General features: G+C 37.8%; 2 protein-coding genes across 3 annotated transcripts in view; both read right to left on the bottom strand.

The window, feature by feature from the left end:
• Positions 1–27,554, bottom strand: part of LOC134667244 (ecdysone 20-monooxygenase) — a 44,249-nt gene that overhangs the window by 6,926 nt on the left and 9,769 nt on the right. The window contains exons 2-5 of the mRNA XM_063524576.1: positions 19,447–19,654; positions 18,754–18,952; positions 13,314–13,504; positions 412–607 (exon numbers count right to left, since the gene is read on the bottom strand). Of these exons, the coding sequence (XP_063380646.1) occupies positions 412–607; positions 13,314–13,504; positions 18,754–18,952; positions 19,447–19,654 (794 nt within the window). The remainder of the gene's footprint in view (positions 1–411; positions 608–13,313; positions 13,505–18,753; positions 18,953–19,446; positions 19,655–27,554) is intronic.
• On the bottom strand, positions 9,355–11,749 carry LOC134667442 (uncharacterized). Of its 2 annotated transcripts, XM_063524855.1 has the most exons (3): positions 10,497–11,749; positions 10,287–10,414; positions 9,355–9,811 (listed from the first exon to the last, which is right to left on the bottom strand). In XM_063524855.1, the coding sequence occupies exons 1-3, from the start codon at positions 10,983–10,985 to the stop codon at positions 9,511–9,513; spliced, it is 918 nt and encodes a 305-aa protein (XP_063380925.1). In that variant the 5' UTR covers positions 10,986–11,749; the 3' UTR covers positions 9,355–9,510. The 2 variants fall into 2 exon arrangements, with proteins under 2 accessions (XP_063380925.1, XP_063380934.1); XM_063524864.1 differs by having other exon boundaries at positions 9,355–10,414.

The following is a 27,554-nucleotide window of genomic DNA, read 5'->3' as shown; positions in this document are numbered from 1 at the left end:
GTGGAACCTCTTGGCAACCGGGCTTAATCGGCTCAGATCACCCCCAGAAACACCTGTTCCAAGCTGTTTGCTATGTCTCCAAAATGCAAGGTCCCCTTAGAAAACGGGACCTTAGACCTTCTGCTAATATTCTTAGTATTATCTTACTGTTAACAAGTTACTGTTAATAAGTTATTACAAAGCCTTTGTGAGCTGATGAATATTTTATTTTATTTTTATCTATATTTAATACGAAGGTTAAAGGTTAACATATATGAATTCGTTTGAAAGAGATAGCTCTTTAGCGATAAGACCGCGTTGTCTGCCTCTATGTTCAATCAAATATTTCTAGAACTTCTATTGAGTTGTGCAATAAAATAAGTAAAAGAGTATTCCGTTTATTCTATTATACATATTTATCGGTTGACTCACGTGTGTATGGTTTCCTCGCTCCTAACGAAGGTCCTGTAGAGACTGGTAGGCGCGAACTTCCATAACGGCGCCCCATAGTACGAGTCCCTCTGAGCGCGGAAGTGAGCTTTCACCGCGGAAGCCAGTGCGGACGCGCGGCCAGACATCCAGCGCTCCAGGAAACCCAGCCGGGTACCCAGCATTAAACCGCAAACGGCTGGAAAATAATTATGGAGGCTGGATTATGGCACTGCGAAAGAACTGACTGCAAATAATACGAAGAAGAGTTAGAACAGTTTGTGTGGGTAGCCCCGTGTATTACCAACGCATTGACGATTCGTGGCCTCTCGTATGTCCTGCCCCTGTTCGGCCTATCTGAATTTAAATGTTGCCAACTTAGAACTATGTACTCTTACCTATAAGTAGAATGATTTCTACGATTAATAATTCCGACAACAGGCGTCTCTACTTTCGAAAAGAAACTAGGTGGTACCTACAGTTTGAAAGATATTCTTTACAATAAGTGCTCAACTTACATACATTTCTATGGCTACGAGTACATCGCATTCCTAGTCTATACTAGTCTATAGCAAATGCAATATACAACTATGCGAGTGCACGTTAAACTAATGCCATTCCTGTGCTATCTGACCCACTTCGCGGTCCTTATCTTGAGAAACGTCATATTCTGCTCGTCATTACAATGCAGCGCCTTCTACGCTGGGCCATTAGCTCTGGACTGACAACGTCATTGTCCGATAAAGACAATGGGTTTCACTTTACTACGAAAGAAAATTGGAACGGAAGATTGCATCATTCATGCTGAAAACCCGGAAGTTTCATTGAATAATTCAGATTAAATATTATCCTAGTGAGATGTGCATAAATGCATTAAGAAAAAGGGGCTAACGCAAAATCTTAGGTTTTATATTAAAACTTACCTGCCTAATGTTTTAGGTGATAAAAGACGGACACATTCTTACGGACTGTAGGACAGGTACTCATTAATGTTAACAACTTTTGTTCAGAGGTCAGGTGATCCATACTGTTTTGTTAATTTAGTTTAGAATTACTGATAGTTAATATAGTAAAAGTTGATTATACCGGGTGTGGCCTGTAATACGAGCAAAAAATTAAACTGTAGGCTGTACTCCCCATACTGACCAACATTTATTCAGCAACTTTTAAAAATAACTTGTGGTTTGATTTTTAATACACCTAAAAGTTTATTCTAAGATGCAATGTATTGCGAATTTTGTTATGTTTAAGGCGTGACAAGCAACGTCAATCACAATGATATGGCGTGGCGATGGCGTCCATTGAAGATAATATTTATTTTGTATGAAAAATAGGGACTCTAAATACTTCATAATTTTTAAAAGTTGTTGAACAAAAGTGTCACCGTTTGAGGCGTACAATCTATGTTTTTTAATTATTTGCTCGTCTTACAGGCCACACCCGGTATAAATATAACAATGAGTACAATCGCGTATATACCCTATATATTTATCTTGTATCAGTATCACATAAAAAAACGTATTTAACTGATTTGCAAGACCGAAGTGATCCCATAAGTGTTCCGTGAACAAAGTTTTGTACGGAACACTAAAAATACCAAGTATTTATTTAGTATGTATTTGACTGTAGGTATTTGCCAGGGTAGACTAACGAAAACCTTAAAAGTTGGCTTGATAGGAAGGAAAACACGGTTAATTTTTATTTATTTTCTTGCATACCCATAGCAGCAGTATAACTTTCGTATAAAATAGGTACCTAGTGATATTGCAAACTATCTGCTAGGCAAAATTTTAAACAGTACCTATATTTTCTGAGTTATTGAGGTAAAACGTTAAAACCCGCGCGATCGCCTAATCTTCCGTGCAAGTTTCTCACGCCATATCCTTTTGTCTTTCTAAGTTCCTGGCTTTTCGCGCCCTCTTAAATCGACCGTAGGTTCTCTTATCGTAAATGACACAACCCACATTACGCACAACGACCAATAATGAATTATTCAGTACGAGTATATAGTTTTGTTCAGATTTTCCGATATTTATATTGGAAATTAGCTGTTTAGAGATTCATCACTTTTACCCTTAAAATCTAAAGATATTTGAAGTGTAATTGTTTTTAATACACATCATTATAACATTAAAAACATTATTTTGCTTACAAAAATGTTAATCGGCAAATTCATTTCTTAAAATTTCAAACGGTAACTCATTACTCATTACTAAACTCTCGTTTGTCTGCATTTGTAGACTGTAATTAAAATCTCATATACGTATTCGTAACCGAACTAGTGTGATAATGATAACGAACGCGGTCACGACCGACATAAAGATATCTAAATTGATCCTAAATTACCACAAAATATTGAAAGTAGGTAGCTTTGGGGCTTTGGGAAAACGTCAATAATTATGCCCTTTCTCTCGTTTAAATACCTACTTAAACCTTTATTGATTGGTTTACCCATGCAGCTATGTTACGATTTATAAACTGCTATCTATAATAGTTAGTAGCAATTAATTGTTCCTTAAATTAATTTAATGATGTAGTGCAGTAAAAAATATGGTTGGCTGTAAAGTCGGTTTACGGACGGTAATTTTGCGTGATAACGTCATTAGAAAACATTGATGAAAAATTGCCGTAACGTTACCATGGATATCTGTCCACAACGTTACCATGGAGATCTGTCCACAACGTGACACTTTGTCGTGCATGCTACCGGTGGTCATCGATTGATTAGACATTATCACTAGTACAGTCATTATAGATTTTGACCCGTGAATAATTAGTTCCTGGATTTTTTTTTCGTAGGTCCCTCGGGGGGGTCACTGGGAGTGTAAATTCAAAAAGTAGGCTTAATCAGGCTCCTGCGTATATTCAAAAAATGGTTTTTTTTCCAAAAAAACGGTTTTTCTTCAATAACTCGGCCATTTTTGATTTTACAGTAAAACCGTAAGGACAAAAATTTTAGGAAATTTGATTCTCTATAAGTTAGTCCAGTCATTATATCCAAAAAACCGACCCTTCCCGTGAATAATCAGTTCTTGGATTTTTTTTTCGTACGTCCCTCGGGGGAATCACTGGGAGTGTAAATTCAAAAAATAGACTGAATCAGGGTCCTGTGTATATTCCAAAAACGGTTTTTCTTGAATAACTCGGTCATTTTTGATTTTACAGTAAAACCGTGAGGACAAAAATTTTAGAAAATTTGATTCTCTACAAGTTTGGTCCTCACAATTTTTCTTCTAGGATCGATAGTTTGGAAATTAAATTTGAAAAAAGCGACAAATTCAAAATATTTTCAACATCTCGTTTATTTTCAACTTTACGACATAAATGAAGAGGACTAAACTTGTAGAGAATCAAATTCTGAACAATTTTGGTTCCCACCTTCTTTCCCCCAAAATCGATATTTTAGAAATTAAACCTGAAAAACGCGACAAATTCAAAATATTATCATTATCTCCTATGTTCCACGCTTTACGGCATAAATGAAGGGAAACAAAGTTGTAGAGAATCAAATTCTGAACAATTTTTGTCCTCACGGTTTTACTGTAAAATCAAAAATGACCGAGTTATTCAAGAAAAACCGTTTTTCGAATATACACAGGACCCTGATTCAGTCTACTTTTTGAATTTACATTCCCAGTGATTCCCCCGAGGGACGTACGAAAAAAAATCCAAGAACTGATTATTCACGGGAAGGGTCGGTTTTTTGGATATAATGACTGGACTAACTTGTAGAAAATCAAATTTCCTACAATTTTTGTCCTTACGGTTTTACTGTAAAATCAAAAATGGCCGAGTTATTGAAGTAAACCCGTTTTTTTGGAAAAAAACCATTTTTCGAATATACGCAGGTGCCTGATTAAGCCTACTTTTTGAATTTACACTCCCAGTGACCCCCCCGAGGGACCTACGAAAAAAAAATCCAAGAACTATGGAAGGTAGAGATGAGGAAAACAATCTTCATGTATTAAAAAGTGTCCCTCAAAAACATTAAATAGGCCGCGCCGCGGCGCCACTGTGCATCGTGAACCAATTATTGACGGTCTTTTAGCCTTGTCGGTAGTGACCCCGCTTATGAAGCAGGAGGTCCCGGGTTCGAATCCCGATAAGAGTATTTATTAGCTTTTTATTATTTGTATTTGTAGGTATTTAATACCAATATATAAATTAATATTGATATACATATGTAAGTTGAAAAAGATAGAGAACAGAAATTGTGATGACCAGCATCACTGGAGGAGGCCTTCACCCTCACAGGAGGGGTTGTGGCAGAATAAATTACAAGAAAAAAATATAATTACTTACTACTTATTACATAACCAAGCATAATAGAACATTGATTTGAGGAATATTAAATATTATTGTAATACTAAACCTAATGTAAATTTAAGTTTATAATATTGTGTTTGTTTTACCGGCGAGAAATAAAAGGCTCTTTTTTGTTTTTCGTTTTTAATATTAATATAAAAGTAAAATATAAAAACACTTACAAAACAAAAAAAAAAACACCCGAACACATTTTTATATATGTATAATGTAGTGGCGGATTTGCAGTCTTTGCCGCCCTAGGCCCCAGGCCCTGTAGCCGCCCCTTTCTCAGCACCCATCATATTGACTACATTTTGAGTTATTTCTTGTTAACATCAGCGAATGTTTTGTCACAATTTGCCTGCATCTGACCCTTGATCCAGTCTCTAGGTGTTGGTCGAGACTCTTCGCTATGAGACCGTCCGCTGAGACGACTATCGCAACAATGATCGTCGAGTCAACATCCCACATGGCGGTAATCTCGTATATAAAGTATTACTTACCTAAGTATCACTAGTGAGATTGAGTTGGAAATCAAAACCTGAGTGTGCGCGCTGCGCGGTAGTTTTCAGCGAATGCGAGTTCTTAGTTCGGGGCGAACTATTAGTAATTAAGACAATAACTTGACATTTTTCCTATTCATTTTAGTTTTGGTTTTGGCTGCGGCGTAACGTTTATTTTTATATTTTGCCAGAAAGTGGGCTCGCATAACCACGTACATATCGATAACATTTTTTAATATATGTTTGAAATGGTCGACACATCCAACTTTTATCAATGCTCCTTTTAGTCATTCTTGCGTAATTTCACTGATCGTCTCCATATTGGTTAAAGCTTTGCTTATTACTCTTAACATACATTTCTCTATCATTTTGGTCAGATTGAATAGATCGTCACTAGCATAAATTAACCCGCCGTATAAATCCATTTTATCGATTACGTCGTTTCTCACTAACAGTTTTCCCTCATTAGGACTCATTTGTATGAGTTTTAAACAATTATTGCATTTTACGATTTTTCGCAATTTGCGGACGATGTACCCAGCAATGTAAGACTAAACCGCGTCACTGGTTTACAGCCTCGTTGTAATCATGGTCTTCATAACCATCAATCAATGGTTACCAGATCCTTCGCTCCTAGTAAGTTCTTCAGCAAATCCTTGCCGGAAACATTACAACCGGGCGTATTAGGGAAAAACGAGACGCCAATCGGTAAACTTGTGCAAAAATTTTGGGATCAGGGTGATCGTTTCCTCCACACGAATATCTCATGACGGAAAAAAATCCGAGACGACTATCGCAACAATGATCGTCGAGTCAACATCCCACGTGGCGGTAATCTCGTATATAAAGTATTAGTAGGTATCACTAGTGAGATTGAGTTGTAAATCAAAACCTGAGTGTGCGCAGTAGTTTTCAGCGAATACGAGTTCTTAGTTCGGGGCGAACTACTAGTAATTAAGACAATAACTTGGCATTTTTCCTGTTCATTTTAGTTTTGGTTTTGGCTGCGTCGTAACGTTTATTTTCATATTTTGCCAGAAAGTGGGCTCGCATAACTACGTACATATCGATAATTTTTTTGATACTTGTTTGGAATGGTCGGCACATCCAACTTTTATCAATGTTTCTTTTTGTAATTCTTGCGTAATTTCACTGATCGTCTCCATATTGGTTAAAGCTTTGCTTATTGCTCTTAACACACATTTCTCTATCATTTTGGTCAGATTGAATAGATCGTCACTAGCATAAATTAACCCGCCGTATAAATCCATTTTATCGATTACGTCGTTTCTCATTAACATTTTTCCCTCATTGGGACTCATTTGTATGAGTTTCAAACAATTATTGCATTTTACGATTTTTCGCAATTTGCGGACGATGTACCCAGCAATGTAAGACTGCACCGCGTCACTGGTGACAGCCTCGTTGTAGTCATGGTCTTCATAACCATCAATCAATGGTTCACCATTATCTAGTATATGGTCGAGGCTTTCCAGCCATGCTTGCTTAGCCTCGTTTGAACCAGTTACCATATCCTTTGCTCCTAATAGTAAGTTCTTCAGCAAATCTTTGCCGGAAACGTTACAACCTTTCGGAGGGCGTATTAGGGAAAAACAAGACGCCAATCGGTAAACTTGTGCAAACATTTTGGGATCAGGGTGATCGTTTCCTCCACACGAATATCTCATGACGGAGAAAAATCTCTGAAAACAAGTCAAAATTATTATTCAATAAAAAATATAGGACCTCGGGTCTCAAACTATCTCCATAATTTTATCTAAATTGGTTCAGCGGTTTAAGCGTGAAGAGGTAACAGACACACTTTTGCATTTATAATAGTACTAATATTTGTATGGCTATGTTCGTTTTTTTAGCATTAGAAAGAAGGTAAGCGATAAAAAACGTCCACAGCCCAAAGTTACGCCTCATTTCAAAAGAATTAAACCCAAAAACACCAGGCAGAAATATATTGATGGGTACATTAAGTATATGGACTAGGTAGGAACTGTATCCTAAAAAAATATGTGCCACCTGTCATGCTTAACGGAGCTCTCTTAGACAGAGTACAGAGTTTCAAGTACCTACTGCATATTGTTACTGCGGACCTCAAGGATGATGTGGATATGGAGCGGGAGCGGAGGGCGTTGTGCGTAAGGGCGAACATGTTGGCTCGCAGGTTTGCTCGTTGTAGTACGTACTTTTCAAAGCGTACTGCACGTCGCTGTACACGTGTGGCCTGTGGGCGGACTACACGCAAAGAGCGTACAACGCGCTCCGCGTCCAGTACAATAACGCATTCAGGGCGGTGTTGGGGCTGCCCCGCTACTGTAGCGCTTTGGGCATGTTCGCGGGGGCCCACACGGCCTGTTTCCACGCCACCATGCGCGTGCGCGCAGCTGCGCTGGTGCGGCGCGTGCGGGCCAGCGCCAACACTGTCCTGGCGATGATCGCAGATCGGCTTGACTGTCCTTATATTGTGCACTGTTGCAACAGGCATGTAAGGACAGGTGTAGGTTAGTTTTGTATGTATTGTTGTGTTTTTGTGTATATATTGTATATCATTATTCTTTAATGTGATTTGTAAATTTTTAAATTTTATTGTTAATTTTAGTAGATTATATTTAAATGTAATGTTATTAATGTTTCGTTTCTCCTCCTTCTTCATCGCCTCACATCTTTCTTTTAAACTAAAGAAAGTAGAGGATTGGAATCCATATGCAGAACAGCTGATTTTGCAGAGATACTTATTTAAAGTTTGTACAGAAGGAAGGGGTAAAATATTTCTTTTACGTATAAATTCATACGTATTCCTGCTTTTTATACGTATCAACATGCACTCATAAATCCATTCTAACGTATATCGACGACCTTTTGTATTATTTTTTTTCGCGGCTTCAAAACATGATCTCACGGCATTTTGAAATTCTTCAGGTAGTTTTGAAATAGATGCTTGTACTACGGTATCCGATTTCTTTTTGCACACTGCGCCTTAGCCAAGGAAATTTTCTCTCTTAATTGGATATTCTGCAATTATATGAACGGTCGATATGAAATTCGTTACTCAAGTAGGTACAATGTATAAAGTTATAAGCCGACAAGATATTGTAGTAATTAAAATGTGGCAACATCGTAGTGTCGTCCCGTTTTCTTAGATTGATTTGAAAGGGACGACACTACGATGTTGCCACTTTTTAATTTCTACAATTTCTTGTTGGTCTATAAGCGGGTGTGCGAATAAAAAACAACAGCTAAGTAAAGTGGTATCCAGACGGGACTGATCAAATCGGTTGATTTTATCAGAAATGAAATTGGCGTCAATCTCTAATTTTAGATTTGAAAGAGACATTGAAAAAATCCAGAAATGGTATCCAGACTGGCCTCACAAATTGGTATTCTTGCATCTGCACTTCATTTTATCGGTAATATCGGTCATTATCGGCGGTTGAATTCGGCGAGCCAAATTGGTATTTGCATCCGCACTTCGATCCTGATTCGATCGGGCAATTGAATCAGATTGGCGAAAAATTTACTAATCTGGATACGCCTTAAGGGACTTCGAAATGATTTCGAAAAATATGTATGAAAACTTCTTGCTCAAGTTTCTTTTTGTATTATTTTACGTCTTCAATTATACAAATACAGTATATTATAGCGTCGCCTAGTACGCATAGTACAACTTTTGCTTAGTTTGGGGCTAGGTTGACCTGTGTAAAGGCCAGTACACAATGGGCCAGCGTGGGCCAGTCTGGGGGACGCATTTATGCGTTAGAGGGAGCAAGTGATATTGCTACCTCATTCTACCGCATGGCAGCGTCCCTTGGCCTGGCCGGCGCTGGCCCATTGTGTACAGGGGCCTTTAGATGTTCCCTAATATTTATTTATTTAATATGTTTTTGATAAAAAGCCGTAACAGACTACCGCACCATACCGCGACTTTAGTGCGGTGCGGCGCACGTATCGATAGTCGTAAGGTGGTCGCCGTACGTGCGTTAAGAGCCCCCTCCAGACTATGCGCGTGAATCGCGGGCGAAGCCGCGAACGCGAGTGTGGAGTCCAGAACGCAGACCTGCGAAATCGACTCCACACTCGCGTTCGCGGCTTCGCCCGCGATTCACGCGCATAGTCTGGAGGGGGCTAAGGATGTAGCTATAATTTGGAGCGTGAAAGAGATATTTTAACCGCACCATCAAGGTCGTGGCGCGGTGCGGTAGTCTGTTACGGCTTTAATGCCGGCTACATACGTAACGATAAATCGTTGCGATAAAACTGTGCAGTCCGATTGTCCGATTGTCGATTATCGTAACGATTTGTCATACACACGGTTCGATTTATCTGCACAGTCGGACTGCACAGTTTTATCGCAACGATTTATCGTTACGTATGTAGCCGGCATAAGACTTACCGTCCTCTTCAGACGCTTGCATTTATGTACAAGATTTGAAGCGCGCCGTTTAGCTTCTGCCATTTTTTGTAATAGAGTTGAAGTGGAATTACGGTTCTGCAAACGATTTCGTAATATTCGACAAGATTTACATCTTGGGTACTGTTGATTTCTTTCGTAAGTATCATCACCAATAATCACACCTTTACAAAATCTGAAAATTGATGTAATTATATATTAGATAAATTCGTTTTTATCTTTTATTATTCTCCTGTACCATTGTTTATGTATAAATAGTGCTTTAATCTACAGGTACCTACATAATAAGGGTTCTTAAAATACACATAAAAGTCGAGTTTTAATAGGATAGGTTCAAGAATTAAGACCTATTTAATGTACCGTTACATACAATATTTTTAATGACAAAAATGTTAAATAAAATCAAAGTTATTAGGCTTACGAGTTATCCTTTTATTTTAAATACAACTGTTACATTATGGTATATATATTCATAAGACGACTGCAAACTGTTGTATTATCGCCTACACCCATAGTACAAGCTTTGGGGCTAGGTTCCTCGTATTCGAAATGAAAAGTAGAGTGTTTAACTCGGGTGAATGGCATCATTTTAGCCTCGGACTATACTCTCACTGCGTTCATCCCTTGGTTAACAATCTACCAAAACTTACTTATTGTCGTCAATCTGAGTACCAACGCACAAAAGCCATCTTTCAACCGATTTTAAGTAATCGTAGGTGTTGTCATATGAATTAATTTTCTCCTTTAGTGGCAATTGTTCATTATTGGGAAAAATTACCTGCAATTAAATAGCAATTATGTTTCGTTACAAATTCAAATCATGCCAACCGAATTTTATTGTTACATTAATAAACACTTACAGTGACAGTTAGATCATCGTTTAAACGTATATGATGTTTAATCTTCTGAGTTTTTGGATCCATTCGCATAAATTCCAGCCCATTAGGATTTTCTGCATGTAGCCAAAAAGGCGGCAACAACGAAAATGCCCGAAACTTACTTTTAAAATTCTCTATTGGATTAATTGTTACATTAGTATCCTGATATTGACTAAACAATGGTTCCGCAAAGTCCTGTTGTATCATTTCATAATCCATTAAATTATTAGAATCATTTTGATCTTCTGATAATTCCTGTTGCTCGGCATTGATTTGTTGTTGCTGCTCGTCCTTAGGTTGATTGGGGTATGGTTCGAAAGATTCCTCTATGTGAATAGTATTGGCTTGGAGTTCATGTTCGGGAATGGGAATAAACTGATGCTCAATCGTGGGCACAGCTTCTTCCTTAAGCGTTTTTCTTTGTGTAGGAATATATTTGAGCTCTCCTTTAATAGTTAACTTTTCGTACATATTTATATTTTCTTCTTTAAAATGAAGATGGCAAATATAATCATTTGCTTTTAATGCAATTCCTAACGACTTTTTCCAACTTTCTAACCGTGCCGGAGTCTGAGAATTAATAGAAAAATGAAGAATTGTTGAAGTGAAATTGTGAATTTTATAAGAAAAATATAAAAATCACAATATAATATTTTATTAAATAACTAGCGACCGGCTTCGCACTATAGTTCGTTTTTTTTAGCATTAGAAATTAGGTAAACAATCTTGATGTGTCTTTTAATTGAAAAACACATTTTAAAAATAAGTTACGGCAAATATGTAACAATTATGAATCTAATACGATCATTTATATTCTTCTGCTTTCATCAGTAATAGTTTTTGAATTTTAAAAAGCGTTTTTCAATTAAAAGACATGTCAAAATCGCTTACCTTCTTGCAAGTTCTTTCTAATGCTAAAAAAAACGAACTATAGTCAACAAATTATATACGTAAACCTTCCTCAAGAATCACTCTATTGATACATGAAAATCGAACTGAAACCGTCCAGTAGTTTGTTTATCGCAAAGATACATTCAAACCCACGAACAGACAGTCGCGGCGGGGGACTTTGTTTTATAAGGTGTAGTGAAAATTACATACTTACCGTTGGTTGGAAAAAAGATACGGATTTCGTAACATTTTTCTGTTTTTTCCTCTTACGCCCACTTTGGCAACTGTTTACGATGCAAACTTTTCCCATTTTTACTATAGAAAATATATCCTATAGCGGTGGATTTGCCCTAAAGCCCCACATTCACACTCCTACCTTGTAGGCCGCCTCGTAGTCCACGTCGTTGGGTAGGATTGTGTATGGGGGTTGCGGACTACGAGTCGTCCTACCGTTTAGCCGTTTGTAGGACGGCTCGTAGTCCGCAACCCCCATACACAATCCTACCCAACGAGGCGGACTACGAGGCGGCCTACAAGGTAGGAGTGTGAATGTGGGGCTTAAGGCCTGGTAAGCCCAGGCCCGAGGTGGCTAGATAACAGAGGTGGCAGTCTATATGATGCGTACTGAGACAGGGACGGCTAGTTTTACTGCACAAGGAAATCCTAAATTAAATAAATCACTTTATGAAAATTTTTAATAAAATTTCAAAAAACTGACAGCGCACTTCACTCAGTCAATAAGGTCTAAATTCATGTTAGTTCCCGGTGCTACCTACTAGCGCCACCGGAGAGATTTCGAACTATTCTTTATACTGACAGCTGGACACTTTTACAACCGTCTTATCATAAAAGATAGCTCTCCTTTACTTCTACACTCCATACCAAGAACTAATTATTCACGGGTAGGGTCGGTTTTTTGGATATAATGACTGTACTACACGTCAAAAGTATAAATGCCAGTATTTTTGGCATTTATACTTTTTACTGCTGTAGCTGTAGGTATATTTTCTATTTCTCCTAAAATCGATGTTTTTTTTCTGAGATAAATAACACGTAAGAGCGGTTTCGCACTACGTCCGATCTCCGTCATCCGATTTCTTTTCGTCATTCATCGTGTGCGGTGCGTAACTTACCATAGAAATAGTTCTATGGCTACTACGGACCATATTTTCACGGGTTCGGATCAGTTTTACTAAAGAAATAGGTAATATACAGGAACAAATAGATTTTATCCAATTGAAATTATGCATAAAATTAGATGTTTTTGTTGTGTAGGCTGCATCTTACACTATGCATTTTAAGGGTTAAAGTAATTAGCAATTAGGATTACTTCGTCGTTCTATAGATATGTACATACATCTACCTCGAAAACTTTCCCATTTAGATTAGTATGATTACCACAGCAGTGGGTCTTGAGTCTTGATCAAGTGTATTCACAAGCTAGACCTTGAATTCTGAATGGTAATCAGAACTTGTAGGTATTATAAAGTCCTAATTCGGCGTCGGCGTCGCGACCATCAAGGTCGCTGCGTGAGACCTTGTAAAAAAGTGCGTTAAGCCTCATATCGGGACCATAGCCTCCTCGCAGTGGCAGACCCCTTACTACATGGATGATAGTTATTAAAAAGGATCTCTCCAATAACAATTTAGATCCAGCAACGACCCAAAAACGTTATCTCTGGAGAAGGAGGATTAGGAAAGCCGACCCCAATTAGAAATGGGACAAGGCCGGAAGAAAGACTAGGTAATGCATAGCATAACCCCTCTCTTAGTCTTAATCAGCCATGCGTGTGCAGCTAGAATGGCTATAGAAGCCTATACAATAACATGAAAGTATCGCTCGCGTCCGAGAAGACCGAAGTGAATCTTCCGAAAGTGTGTATAATAAACTGGTAAGTAGATACTTACATTCCAAGCCCATCCTGTTGGTGAGCTGGTCGAAGCCATTGACCGTGCCGTCGGCGTGCCTGCACGCCTGCAGTAGCTCGAGGAAGTCGTCGCAGATGTGGTTTAGTTCCGGAATGAACCCCTGCATGGTGTGCGGGCTCGTCAGCTCCGCGGTCAGGTGACGCCGCAGGTGGTACCATTTTTCTCCTTGCCTGAAATGCGGTTATTTCGCTATTAAAGGTATACTTTAAATTTTTACTACTCGTATTATCGAAAAGTTCTAAAGCCGTGATAGAGTTAGACTAGTTAGTCTGCAACGATTTGGATAGCACACGCAGTGCAAGTGTTAAGTGAAACGTCAAACTTCTTTGCGCGACGGTAAATAATTGTAACGACGGCTTTTTTTTGGAAATGCTTAGCAGCGATCAAACCAAAAGGTACCACAACAGGCCACAATCAATATTGTGATTTTTTCTTCTTTTCTATTATTAAAGTTCTAAATATTACCTATTCTAGTTATGCTGTTAATCGATTGTAGGTACATAAAATATTCACAATTTCGCACAAATTGTATCATTTTTCATCATACCTACGAGTAACTTAACGTATTAATTGTAGCTTGTAGCGTACAATCTTGCGTGATTGTGTTTTTATTTAATGTTTTCATAAAATTTTCGTACTATAAGTATACCCTTGCTTGTGACCTGTCGATTGGAACTAATTAAAACGCGTTCCAGCTCACTTCTAGTTTGCAACATTGTAACGTAATGGGTTTGGACCACTTATGCTCTTCAGAAAAAGCTGAAATATGTTCAGTAAGTAGGTCTCATCTCGCATAAATGCAAGGGGACAGAAATAAACGATTCTGATAAAGATTTACAAAATCAAACAGGAACATCTTTTACTCCTATGTTTTCGTACAATATGGTAAGTATGTAATATTAACAAAAAGTAGTGAAAAAAACCTAGTATGTACGAGTACCTCTACCTAACCACCTAGTAGGTACAAGGTATTACATAATGCTTACAAGAGACAGGAAACTGTATCTGCAAAGTTAATAAAAATATGTAGGTACCTGCTCATCATGCCAAATTTTTAACGCGCTATTCTCGTAGGCAAGCATATACGTAATCGGCTCTACAAAGGATATGTCTCGACATTTGACGAGGAGCAAAATCGTTTTCCTTGTTACTTGCAAGCGGCCGTCACTTTCAAGGTTTAAGGTACAGTCAGCAACTCAGCAGCAAAAGTGGCTAAATAAGTGCTCTGATTTGACGGTGTCCAAAATAATCGCAACATCACGCTCTTAATTTTATTATCTTGGCAATTTGGACTCGAACCATTTTAAACACCTCACCCTCCTAGCTACTCCTATCTGCTATAGTAGTGTATATATAGTAGTATAGTGCTGTTTAGCGATAAGTCCGCCTGTTGTTACCTACATATTTGTACCTGTTCATACTTTTGTACCATTTCTTTTGTAGTGTGCAATAAAGCATTTTATTATTATTTTGTGTCTCCTTTTGGATTTCACGGGCCTATAAATCCCGGTCTTTTGATAGGCTTGCGTGGGGATATAGATCCAACACGTAGAGGCCCCTTGGAGAGCTTTAATGTCATGTAGAACGCCTGCTGGAACCCGTTCACAGGCGCAACAATAGACACCCATGAACCGGTCGCAGCAGGCATTGGGACTATTGTAGAAAAAGTGAACAGTATTCCGGGCTATGGATTGATGTTTGGGTGGACAATGAGACTGGGCTATTGTAAAAGAGGTCCGGACACCTGCCATAACAATGTTAACACCGTCATCGAGGCAGGCGGTGACTCGCCGCTGACTAGATGGGCCCCTGAAACTGCCGTCGCGAAGACGACCAGGAGCAACATCGGTGTGAGCGGCTCAGGGGTGTCGAGAGGTGTGCGCCGCTTTCTACCCAGTGACTGTTAACAGCCACTGTGCCAACTCGCGTCTTATGCATCTTTCACTTCCACCCCTGGAGCATATAGCTCTAGCGACTCCTCTCTGGACGGCCAATGAAGGCAAGCCAGAGCTGAGAGTCCTGCGGGTCCCCTTGGGGTCCACTCCGACCGACGAAGACACGCCGGAGACGGAGACCCTGACCGACTCTCGGGAGCACTCGGGTCCGTGGGGTCGTTACTCCCCAACAGCTCGCCACAAGCTGCCCTGCGGGCTTATTATTATTATTATTATAGCCCTATTAGCTAATTGTCCATACTCACCGAATAATTAATGTTAAAAGCTAGCTTTATATTATAGGTAAAGAATTAATGCTGTATCTTTTTGGTAATTGTGCAAATTAGTACTATTAGAGTGCTTCATGCTTATTATTGATTAATCACGAGTTAATGCCATGAAAACGACAATAGGTTAAAATGTGCAGATATGTTTTTTGTTTTTTTTTTCCAAGACTTAATAACTTAGTGTGCTATTAACATGCGCGAACTCCCGTGGCCTTCAACCGTTCGCGGAAATGGTTTAGCGAATATGACAATAAAAAATCAACACCATGTCTTGCGTATCATAGTCTATCACAATAAAAACCGATTCATTATGACTATTATGATCCAAAACTACTAGTGATTTGTTAGAAAACAGGTACCATTATTACGACAAAAAAGTATTGCAAATATGTATTGCTTGTGTAAGTCGTATAATATCGCACGTTACAAGAAGTGAACAAATTTTAATCTATTTATAAGACATATGAAATACGTAGGCACCATAAGATTTCTAGTTTGCATTGATTTCTTTTGCACTGAGTGATTTTAATTAAAACCTCCTCAAATACACATGAATTTTTGAAGAGAAGGTCAATTGTTTTGACAAGTTAATAAATAACCAATCATCATTCTTAACAATTGTTTAACTATTTTACTAAACATAAGTTTTTTGAGAGCTACCTTTTAATAATAGCCAATAAAAATAACAAATTTGTCAACAGGTGGGTTACATTACACGAGTTCCACATAAATATTCAAATATTGGTTCGATGACATCAATCCGCGAGAAGCGAGTAATCAACCCGCGTCCTGTAGCTGGCTTTACAAAAACAAATACAAAAAATACTTACGAAGTATTGTTGCTATTTTTATACCGAACTGGAGATACCTATAGAATACATTTAAAGGTTGGGTAAATAAACACAGACGAAGTACACTACATAATAAACTACATATTTAAAAGTATAAAGGGTGTACAGTCACCTGCAATAATATATTACACAACGAAGGCCGCAAAAATATCTGATACGATCTTATTTGTAGAGCTATTATAAGAGCGTGTCACATATTTTTGCGGCCTTCGAAGAGTAACATATTATTGCAGGTGACTGTACAACATAACATATACATATTTGTAATGTTATATTGATAAATGTTGCTACTACTATAAAATAGTTATTTTCGATGCAAGTGCGGAAAGTAGGAAACGAGTGGCAATACATTTTAAATCGACACGAGTTGCGACTTACCTATTCGCACGTGTATCGTACGTTTTACAGTAGGTACATATTGCTCTTTAAACCTTCGACATAGGCACGGAAAACGGAATCGGAAACTCCCTTCGGTCGTGTTTTAATTTATCACGTCACGACTCGTTGCGAATATATCCTACTTTATGCACTTGTATCGTAAATAACTATTTCCATACCTACAAGCTTTTATTATGGGTAGACTAAATATTAGATATCCATCTAGTTGAATCCAGTTATGTATGTATATCAAGACTATAATTTTTCGCATTGTGTTATTATTATATGTATAGGTAAACTAAACACAGAAAAAAAATATCTAAACCAAATATCTAGGAGAGTATATTGTATTAATTATTACTAGCGACTAGCGACCCGCTCCGACTCCGCACGGGTTACCACCGCCACAAAACCTTAACAAATTATACCTACCTACACCTAAACCTTCCTCAAGGATCACTACTCTATTGATAGGTGAAAACTGCATGAAAATCCGTTAATTAGTTTTCAAGTTTATCGCGAACACATATACACACAAACAGACAGATGCGGCGGGGGCTTTGTTTTATAAGGTGTAGTGATTAGGTATTATTATGATGCAATAGTAATTAAAACTTCATCATTAATGTAAATACTTAAGTTCCGAATTTCAGTACCTTTTCACGGTCATGTCTTATGGCGCCCGCAACATACAACAATAGATTTTAAAATTAACATGATTCAGTACATGATTTTGATTTTGCCTTTGTACCTATGTAGGTTATAATAAAATTAGATTAGTAGCTCCACCACCAGAAGCTCCGGTTATGGCCACTGGCCCGGTTTTGGCCATTTAGTATCTTATTAACTTATATAAAATGAATTTATTTATTCGTTATACAGTGAAACCTGGTTAAGTGGGACCTGGATAAGTGAGAAACCTCTATAGCTGGGACTCATGGTGCGGTCCCGACACTTTAGCACTGAATTACCTCTGTTACTGAGAAAAAACGAACCTCTATAACTGGGATTCGTTATTGTGATTTTATAGTGACATTTACCTCTATAACTGAGACAGAGAGTGTATTTTACCTCTTTTACTGAGACTATATTTATAAGATTACATTTTCCTAATTGTTTTTTGGAATTTTATACGGGATTGACTTCTGTATCTGAGATAACGTCAATCTATGACCTCTCTAACTTGGACATCATTGAACAATTTCCGTATTCTTACTAACTCTTAGTCAATCCACAAATTCCGCATTTGCCTAATTGTGTCTAAACAACTTCAAGTTTGATTTAGCTAATTTATGTAAGTAGTTAAAACTATCGAAAACTGAAATTTTGATAAGTAACACGAAAAAATAAATTTTCATTTATTAAATTTCTGATACGCATTGAAGTCCATATCAAATTTAATTTAATTTTGAAATATCTATCCTTTGGAGAATCATTCAAAATTAATTCAAAGAAATATTTAAACAGACTAAAAAAATATTTAGGGACAAGGATTATTTTACCTTATTTATTTTTAAAGATAATTACTAAATACCCTATTAACCACCTCTATAACTGAAATATACTCTATTCTCACCTCTATTAATGGAACCCTCTGTAAATGAGACAGAAATTTATTTGTACCTGGCTAACTGGGAGCCTGGGTAAGTGGAAAACCTCTTTAAGTGAGACAAATTTGCTCGCCCCTTGAGATCTCACTTATCCAGGTTTCACTGTATATCATTACAAACTCAATTCGTTTTCGTTACCGCCCGAAGTCGGAAGCGCCCACTAAGCGGGTTCCTGGCATTGGTAGTGTTAATTTTCGAGCTATCCGGAAAAATTAAATTCCTATTTTGGAGCAAACCCATCACGCAAAAATATGTTAATGCTACTTCCCACGATACAAAAGCTTGTTTTATTTACTGCTGCTTGTTGCGATTAATTGCCTACTATAATTAATAATTGTAAAGACGGAAAGAAGTCTTACTCATTAACCAGTCCAGTGGAAGCATATCTGTCAGGCCGGCTCCTGCGGTAGACCTGGACGATCTCCGTCGGGGGCCGGTAGGGGCGGCGTGCGGGGGTCCGCAGCACAGCCTCCAGCGCCGACCGCTCGGCGATGGACACGAGGGCGGCGCCCCCGGGTGTGGTCTCCACGAACACCGGCCCGTAGCGCCTGAACATGTCTGCGTGCAAATATCTCTCACTGTGACAGCGAGGGGGCCTTGAAGAAACTTAATTAACGGACAAATCTATATTATTCAAGAAAGGAGGTACCGGTAGTACCGGTTCAATGAGTCTTTACTTATCAGTCTTAATATCGAGCAAAAAAACTTAAACATTATACAATATAAGATATAGTCTAGCAACTACCTCGTCCTTAGCCTTGAACTTGTAGAGGATAATGCTTTGGCAGGTGTTTTTGTAATTTAGAGTAGGTAGTGATAAAGTATGTATAGTAGCAATTTAGTTGTAAAATAGGAATTGTAGGTATACAGTATGTAAAAAAGTCCAAAAAAAAAGGTTAGTAAATTTATTTTACGGGCTGAATGTATACATAAGACTGATTTTCCAATGTCCTTATGTCTTATCTGCCACTAATATTCCTAAAATTGAGATGGTAAATTACCTACACGGCCTAGAATAACTTTTTGCACACAACAATAAAAATTAAACTCACCTTCGTAAGCTTCATGTAGTTTATTCATCTTGTAACGGCTCCAGTAGAGCCAGCGTGTTCCGATCAGCGGCAGCGCCGGCGGGCCCGGCAGCCGCGGCCGGCCCTCGCGCGTGGCCAGCGCCGTCACGGCCACAACCAGCGCGGTCACCGCCAGCACCAGCGTCGCTGTCGGCACCCCGGACCAATCCAACAGTGGCGGGGAGGTGCTCTGCGGAATAATTATTATGATACCATACCGTTTCAATTTAATTGCTTTCATGCAAACGAGTCTATAGTAAGTGCCTACGTATTCGTGGTTTGTTTTTGTAAGGTTATCGAACATTCTAATTAAGAATAACTGAGAACTGTCGAATGTGAGCGGGTTCAGATCCCGGGTTAAACATTTGCTATCAGCGGTCAGCGACCCTCAGCGCGGACCGCTGTCGCAAGCGCAGCGCTCTTGACATTGGATTTCGCGTTACGTAACGCACAACTAACGACGCCTACGCATTTCGTACTCCCAGCCTACGAAACTACTCTAATATATATAAATGTATTAAAATTTAATAAGCGTAGCGCTTATTACTCAATGGTTCCAAATATTTCCTTCTAAGCAGTGCTATTCAGTGAAATGGAACATCGGACAAGTATTTTACATCTTATAAATGAAATGTAATTGTTAGAAAATGATGGCAAATAATGTTAAAGGCATTTCAAACTATATTTTAGTCATTAAATAATGAGCAGGCTCGATCAAGGGGTTATTGAGCTAGAAGAGCTTAGATGGCTAAATAGTACATTTCGATGCTAGTGCGGAAGGTATGTCATTACTTCACGAGTACCGAGATATCTTGCCACGAGCCGCAGGCGAGTGGCAAGACTCGGGACGAGTGAAGAATGACATTTCCGCACGTGTATCGAACGACGTTTTTTAATACAGTTGCGAAAAAATAAGAAAAACATTGTTAATCGTACACTAAACAAAAGTGGTAACAGTGACAGCTCGGTTAGACGTCGTCTTTAAGTATATTATATCTATGGGCGTTTGGCAGCTATTCCGTTCCATTCAGTCAACTTATTAAGAACGGAATTTTCAATATTGAATATTAAAAAATAAACGTGTTATAATGATGAAGAGGTAAGTAATTAAATATGAAATATGTAATATTTTTCGTATTCTTACATTAATGGTAGGTTTTTATGCTGATTACGACGTTTAAAGGAAACTAATATTAACACTCATCAATAAGTAGTCGTGAATTGGAACAAGTATAAATTTAAAAAAATTGGAAAAGTAAAAAGCACTAGTTCGAGATAACCAACTTTCCGCACGCTAAACAGCTACGTAAAGTAGCACTTTTTGAGCAACTGTATTAAAAAAGCTATTTTCTCAAACATGCAATGAAATATTGATGTTATGTTCCTTATAATAGGCTGCGAAGTATGACGTTTCAGGTGCGGCTAGGACAAAAGGTCGTTAATGGAATTTCATACACATCTTGCAGGCCTAGGCCGGCAAAGTCCTCTTTTTTAATTTTCATTTCACAGATATTTGTGACACAGCATCGTGGCATTCATCCATTAAAAAAAACTAGAGGCAGTTATTGCTTTATGGTTCGTAATGACACTCTGCCACTACACCTATAAAAAAAAAAACAAAAAACAATGTTTGCTATAATTTGCAGTTTTATTTGTATAAAATCAACATGAACTTAATAAATAATAGATCCTATAATTTTAAATTATAAATTTAACTACACAAATAAAAATATTTAACATATTTCATCTAAACGTTAGCGGTAAAAAGGTCTACTCAAACACGCGTAGTGATTTTTTTAAATTGTTATGGAGGTAAAGTTGAAAAATATTCATTCTGTTTTATTGGATTTATGGTGCGTTGTTGATTTTTTGACTTTAATATGAGTTCCGACGAAATAATTAAATTAATATTAATTGTAATCGTATGTGTTGGAATTGGCAGCGTAAGCAGAATTGATTTTAAATAACTTGCTGCCTCTGCCGCCAAGTCAAAGACGAAGTATTATATGGTTGCTTATGGCAATTTTATTATTTGAGAAACTAAGAAAAATGGCTTACAGTTTATTAGAAACAGTTTTGTGGCATATTTTAAATGAATGTAACTACAAATTCGTCAACACTGTGAAAATTATACTTATTTACTCCATGCATAAAGCAACGATGTATGTGAAACATGATATCAACATGAAAGACTATGTAAACCTTTGTGACGAAAACGACAGTCAGACGGATACAAGGCGAAAAAATCAAAGATACATGAAAATATACGGGTTGGTTATATTTTGGGTGTAGTTTACTTTTAGTTTTTTCTATAAATAAAACTTGGGTTTCGTGGATTTTTTATTTTATTTATTTCATTGCATGTTTGAGAAAAGCACTATACATACCTCGGCGGGAAATGGGGTTGCCCGCGCTCAGACCTATCCGGCCTCGCTTCGCTCGGCCGTCTATATGTCTTCGGCCGGCAACCCCTTTTGTCCCGGCCTCTGTAGTAATGTACTATTATCTCTATGGTGACTTAAATCTATCAGATGAGGACTCCACAGATCTTGTAATAAATCGCACGCGATTTTCGATCCATTGTCGACCAGGTACAACAAATTCAATTGCTGTGTAGTTTTTGGCAAACAGCGATTTCTCAGTTCGGGGCAAACTACTAGTTTTATCACGTGGATAAATAAATCCATCCATAATACGCCTGCTGTTTATGCTAATAAAATCGCATCTAATCTTGTTCTCACTGATAGTATACTATTTGCGTTTCCCTGCCATAGGGCCATATTAGGAATTCGCAAAAGTTGAGGGCGATGCACTTTATTGTAGTCGTATACCGTTAGCCATATACATTTTTGACACTCGCACATTCCATGTTTTCGATGGATAACGGGATTTTACGTTACCGTTACAAATTTACTTAACAATCATACATAAATGATCCACGCGTATCGATTTTTTTAAGTTGATTTAAATAAAAGAAGCAATGAAAAACAGCATACCTAATGCCTATAGGGATGTTTCCTGTACTTAAAATAAATTATTTCAAACCGGGTTATATCTGAACGCGCGTGCACGAAATAAAGCACCAGATAATTATTAGAAAAACATAGATAGCAGCTAGTTTTAAACTAGGGAATGCAAATCGGTTATTTTTTGTATGGAAATAACCGCGGTTTCGGTTAATAACCGATTATTTCCATACAAAAAATAACCGATTTGCATTCCCTATTTTAAACACAATTTGTATTTAATAAATCGGATTGAAATATAAAAAGTAGGTTAGTTTACCGTGACGTCACTATATTCGTTTTCATATAAATTCCATATTAGCAAATCGTTATGACAGTTCTAAATAAAAACTTTTACAAAAAAAAAGAAAACCGACTTCAAAAAGGATGAAATAAAATATTATCCGTTTTTAAGTATATGCGTTACCAACTGATATGTTTGAAGTCGGTGCCAAGCCAAATTTGAAGCATACCATGATTTTAGGGTGATTCGATAAGAATGTGGCTATATGTACGTTGGATTACCTACCTTACACCACACGACAGCAATGATCATACTTTCTGTAGATACCTAAGAACACACACCGTCAAGCCACCTTGGCGCAGTCCGTACCATGTTTGTCGGTACTAGTATAAAACCAATGCGATTGCCGATATGTTTTTTAAAGAGCAATTTTTACAAATTTTAGAACTGTCCATAGTACTCTGGTGTGGGATTGGGACTGAGTTATTTCCCGCCTCTTATCCAGAGAACTTGATTTCAAAATGTAAAACAATCCAAGGAACATCTACAGGGCTTTAACTTTTTACCTGCATGGCAAATTTCACCAGTTTACATGGCAGTTGTTTAGCCGAAAAGGTGACAAAGAGACGGACAGAATTACTTTCACCATTATAATATTAGTAAAGTAGTAATGTGAATTATAGACATAAACCTGATTATTTTTGACCGGTATTGTAACTATTTGTCTTGGCACCGACTTCAAACATATCAGTTGGTAACGCATATACTTAAAAACGGATAATATTTTATTTCATCCTTTTTGAAGTCGGTTTTCTTTTTTTTTGTAAAAGTTTTTATTTTTCAATTTTTAGTTTTATGGCATTGTTAAAAGCTTATGAGTGACGTGTGGCGCATGAATGAAAAGCATAATAATGCGTATTACTAAATTCGAAATTATTCCTGTCACTACACAAACACAAATTCCATCCTCCGCCCCGCCACTGACCCAATCCCTCAACCCCCCGATCACTCAACCTCACAGCACATCAACCCCTGATCACGGAACCCCTCGACCCTGAACCCCCAACCTTTCAACCGCCATTTCCCGACTCCTCAGTAGTTTTACCATAAGTCTTACACTGACATATTCGCTAGCGTGTGCGTAACTTACTTTCTATGCGTCGTGCTGGCATCCTATTAGTGCGAACGAGATGTATATAGAAAGTAAGTTACGAAGACCTTAGCGAATATGTAGTAGTGTCAAACTCGTGGTAGGGCTACAGTTGTACTTCATCAAATTGGTGATTTTCGGGGGGAAATGCTTAAGTTACTATAGAAAACAACGATGTCGCCATACTCGTGCCTTTAAAAATTGAGGAGTTCCCTTATTTCCTTATGAATTCCGTCATCAGATTAGAACCAACAATGTTATGGGAACACCTTAGAGGTAATTCCGTTCAAACGAAAAAAGAATTACCCAAATCGGACCACGGGTTTCGGAGTAATCTACATTTATAAAATCATCATCACTATCATCAACAATCATCATCATCAGGTCCACTCTATCAAATTAGTGATTTTCAAGAGGAAATGCTTGATTTGCTTAAGACAATACCCAAATTACCATACATGTGCCTTTAACAATTGAGGAGTTCCCTCAATTCTTCATGGATTCCATCATCAGAACAGCACCAGATTAATGTGGGACCACCTTGGAAGTACCTTATTTCGAACAAAAAAAGAATTGCTCAAATCGGACCACGGGTCTCGGAGTAATCGCTGAACGTCCTACATTTTAAGAAATCGTCATGATTATCATCAAAACAATCATCATCATCAGGTCCACTTCATCAAATTGGTGCTTTTCAAGAGAAAATGCTCGGGTTGCTTAAGAAATCACCCAAATCACCATACATGTGCTTTGAAAAATTGAGGAGTTCCCTCAATTCCTCATGGATCCCATCATCAGAACAGCACCAGATTAATGTGGGACCACCTTGGAAGTGCCTTCTTTCGAACAAAAAAATAATTACTCAAATCGACCCACGGGTCTCGGAGTAATCGGTGAACATACATAAAAAAAAAACATAGCCACAACCGAATACAGAACCTCCTCCTTCTATGAAATTAAAGTCGGTTAAAAAGAAGCTGATTTGACTAGTAGGAAAGTAGCCTATTAATAGATCTAAGTCTCTCTTCGTGAACTCTACCTACATATATTGAGCTGGACCGAAGCATTAATAGTAATTGACCTGTGAAGCCAACACACTCAGATACAAATAACTAGTATACATATAAGATAACAACCTTAATTGTTTTCAGGTTAAGCAGAACATTAAAAGCAATAATAGTTGGTAGCTAACCGCTCGCCAATCTGCAGGCAATTTATTTTCTTAATTGGAATACAGCAATTATTCTCTGGCCCATTTATTAGTAGGTCTAGGATTTAGATACGGAACATTTATAAACAAGCCTTGGGTCTTGTAACGAGACATAGGTATGTTAAGCCCCCTCCAGACTATGCGCGTGAATCGCGGGCGAAGCCGCGAACGCGAGTGTGGCGTCGATTTCGCAGATTGTTCACGCCTTCGCGCCTTGTTCTCCGTTTTTTGTCGGTATTTCGGCGCGCGTCAAAGGAGACGCGAAGCGCGAACTTGCAAGACTCCACATTACACAATATTTTGGCTCCTCTGTGGCAAGATAAATACTAATTCTATTATGATTATATTATATTAAGCAACTATATTTTACGGTTTTACAATAAAACAAAATGGGAAAACAGCTAAATCACGTATGATGCCATAGATAACTAACAGTTAAACTCGATCAGCTGATGCTTTTCCGCCATATTGCCGCAAACCAAACTGCGAAATCGCCGTGAAGTGTGCGAGTCATACGTCAACTTCGCGATATGTTCGCTCCGCGACGTCGCGCCGCGATTCACGCACATATGGAGGGGGCTTTAGACACAATTTCAGTTTTACTTAAGGCCTGATTCGAATTCAATCTGCCAAATTGAAAACCCTATTAATGGTACTGAAGCTAGCTGAATCAAGATTTGTTTTTCCATAATTTATTGAAAATTTGTTTAAAAATTGTTATTTATAAGTAAATTCATCATTTTCCATTTCTTCCCGCTCCTGTCGTTAGTTTTGTTGTATGCCCTCCATCATACATCCGACAGTGTTTTTTGACAGTTTCTTAGTTTGAGTCCTATCAAGAACAATGTTTATTTTGAAATATTATATTGCATATAGTTTTTGTTGTTTTAACGAACTAATTCCTTGGACACTCCACTCCATACCGTTCAATAGGTCAATACTGTGGGACTTTGTTGAATCAAGTTTTTTGGTCCGATTTCGAGGGTACTGGCTTAAGCATGCTGATTGCCTCATAAACATCGTGGATCATCTCCAAATATTATCAAAGTAATATTGGAAATCCGCATAAATATTAAACTAAAGCTGCGAACCGTTTCTTTTAGTGATGTTGGTGTCGATTTCTCTGTCGAAAAGTAACCAATGCCCGGTAACTGACACCACATCGACGAAATTCCTGATACGCCAGATATTTGAAGATATGTCTAGATCCTCATTGTTTCATGGATATTGCAATGAAATTACCTTTCAGTATTGGTATAATATTAGGTAACAGGTTATGTTGGAAATTAGTTATGTGCAAGTTTCTTCCATACTTATCAAGTTTTTGACAGCAATTTGGCGCCTAATTAAAAAGACGGCGGCGTTTATTTGATTTTTTTGATCATCTTAGAATTGATAAAAAAAAAATTTTTTGGTATAATAATTTTTTGATTCTGATAATTATAATGTCGTAGTGTATATATAAAGTAAGCTAGAAAATATCCAAGAAAAATCACTCTGAATTTGTCAAATTTGTTTCGAATCAGGCCTTATATCGCCTTTTAAGACTTATTTAATACATAAAGGTAGTTATTTCGCATAACAAGCTCCATACATTCCAATAATTACATTACATAATTAACAATTAATGATTAAATTACACTATTAAATATATATAATGTTTCATAATAAGTAATGAAGGCGCAAAGCGTCGTTGTAGCTTCATTGATGTGTGTCGTCCTCCTAAACATAGAAGTAAAACGAATACCTACTACCATTTGCTGAACATGAACCTATCTCTGAAGGAATCTGAAGTTTTTGGTATGACATTCTGACAGACAACACAACTGTCTAACTAAACCGTTGAAAATAGGACTTTGAACTTTGAAACATAGGTACTTAATAATTTCTTCAAATGTTGTATGTAGAGCTCGCGGGAAGGGTAGATCGACATTGACAATATGTAGCCTAAAACTTGCCTCACAGGCACTTAGGGTTACGGTTAAACTCTGACAAATAGTCGGACACGCAACACGTGCGTAAAAGATAAGATATGTAGTAATCAAACATCTCCAGCGTCTATCTCCGTGCTCCAGTTTCAGTAAATGGTTCCTCAAGGACGCGCGTCCCTATCATACGAATTAATGCATCCAATTGAATGCACTCCGACCGCTGATAAACGTATTAAACAAAGCAATAAGTTATGCTTCGAGCTTATTCATATCTATGTGGCCTTGTATTAATGTATAGTTGCATGCAACTGCACAAACTTCAGCGCGGCGGCGGCGAAAATACGTGTTAAAGTGACATTCCATTTCCAACTGCAGCTGCAATACTGTTCATTTTACTATGGAAACGCGTCGCTGTCATTGTCAATTTCCATAGTAAAATGAACAGAATTGCAGCTGCAGTTGGAAATGGAATGTCACTTTTAACGTACCGTTAAAAGCACGCTACAGCTACGATCTTACTATACATATCATTATTTATTTAGCAAGCTCC

Source organism: Cydia fagiglandana, chromosome 1 (genome assembly GCF_963556715.1).
Source record: "Cydia fagiglandana chromosome 1, ilCydFagi1.1, whole genome shotgun sequence".
Lineage (NCBI taxonomy): Eukaryota > Metazoa > Arthropoda > Insecta > Lepidoptera > Tortricidae > Cydia > Cydia fagiglandana.
This window is presented reverse-complemented; position numbering and strand designations above follow the sequence as displayed.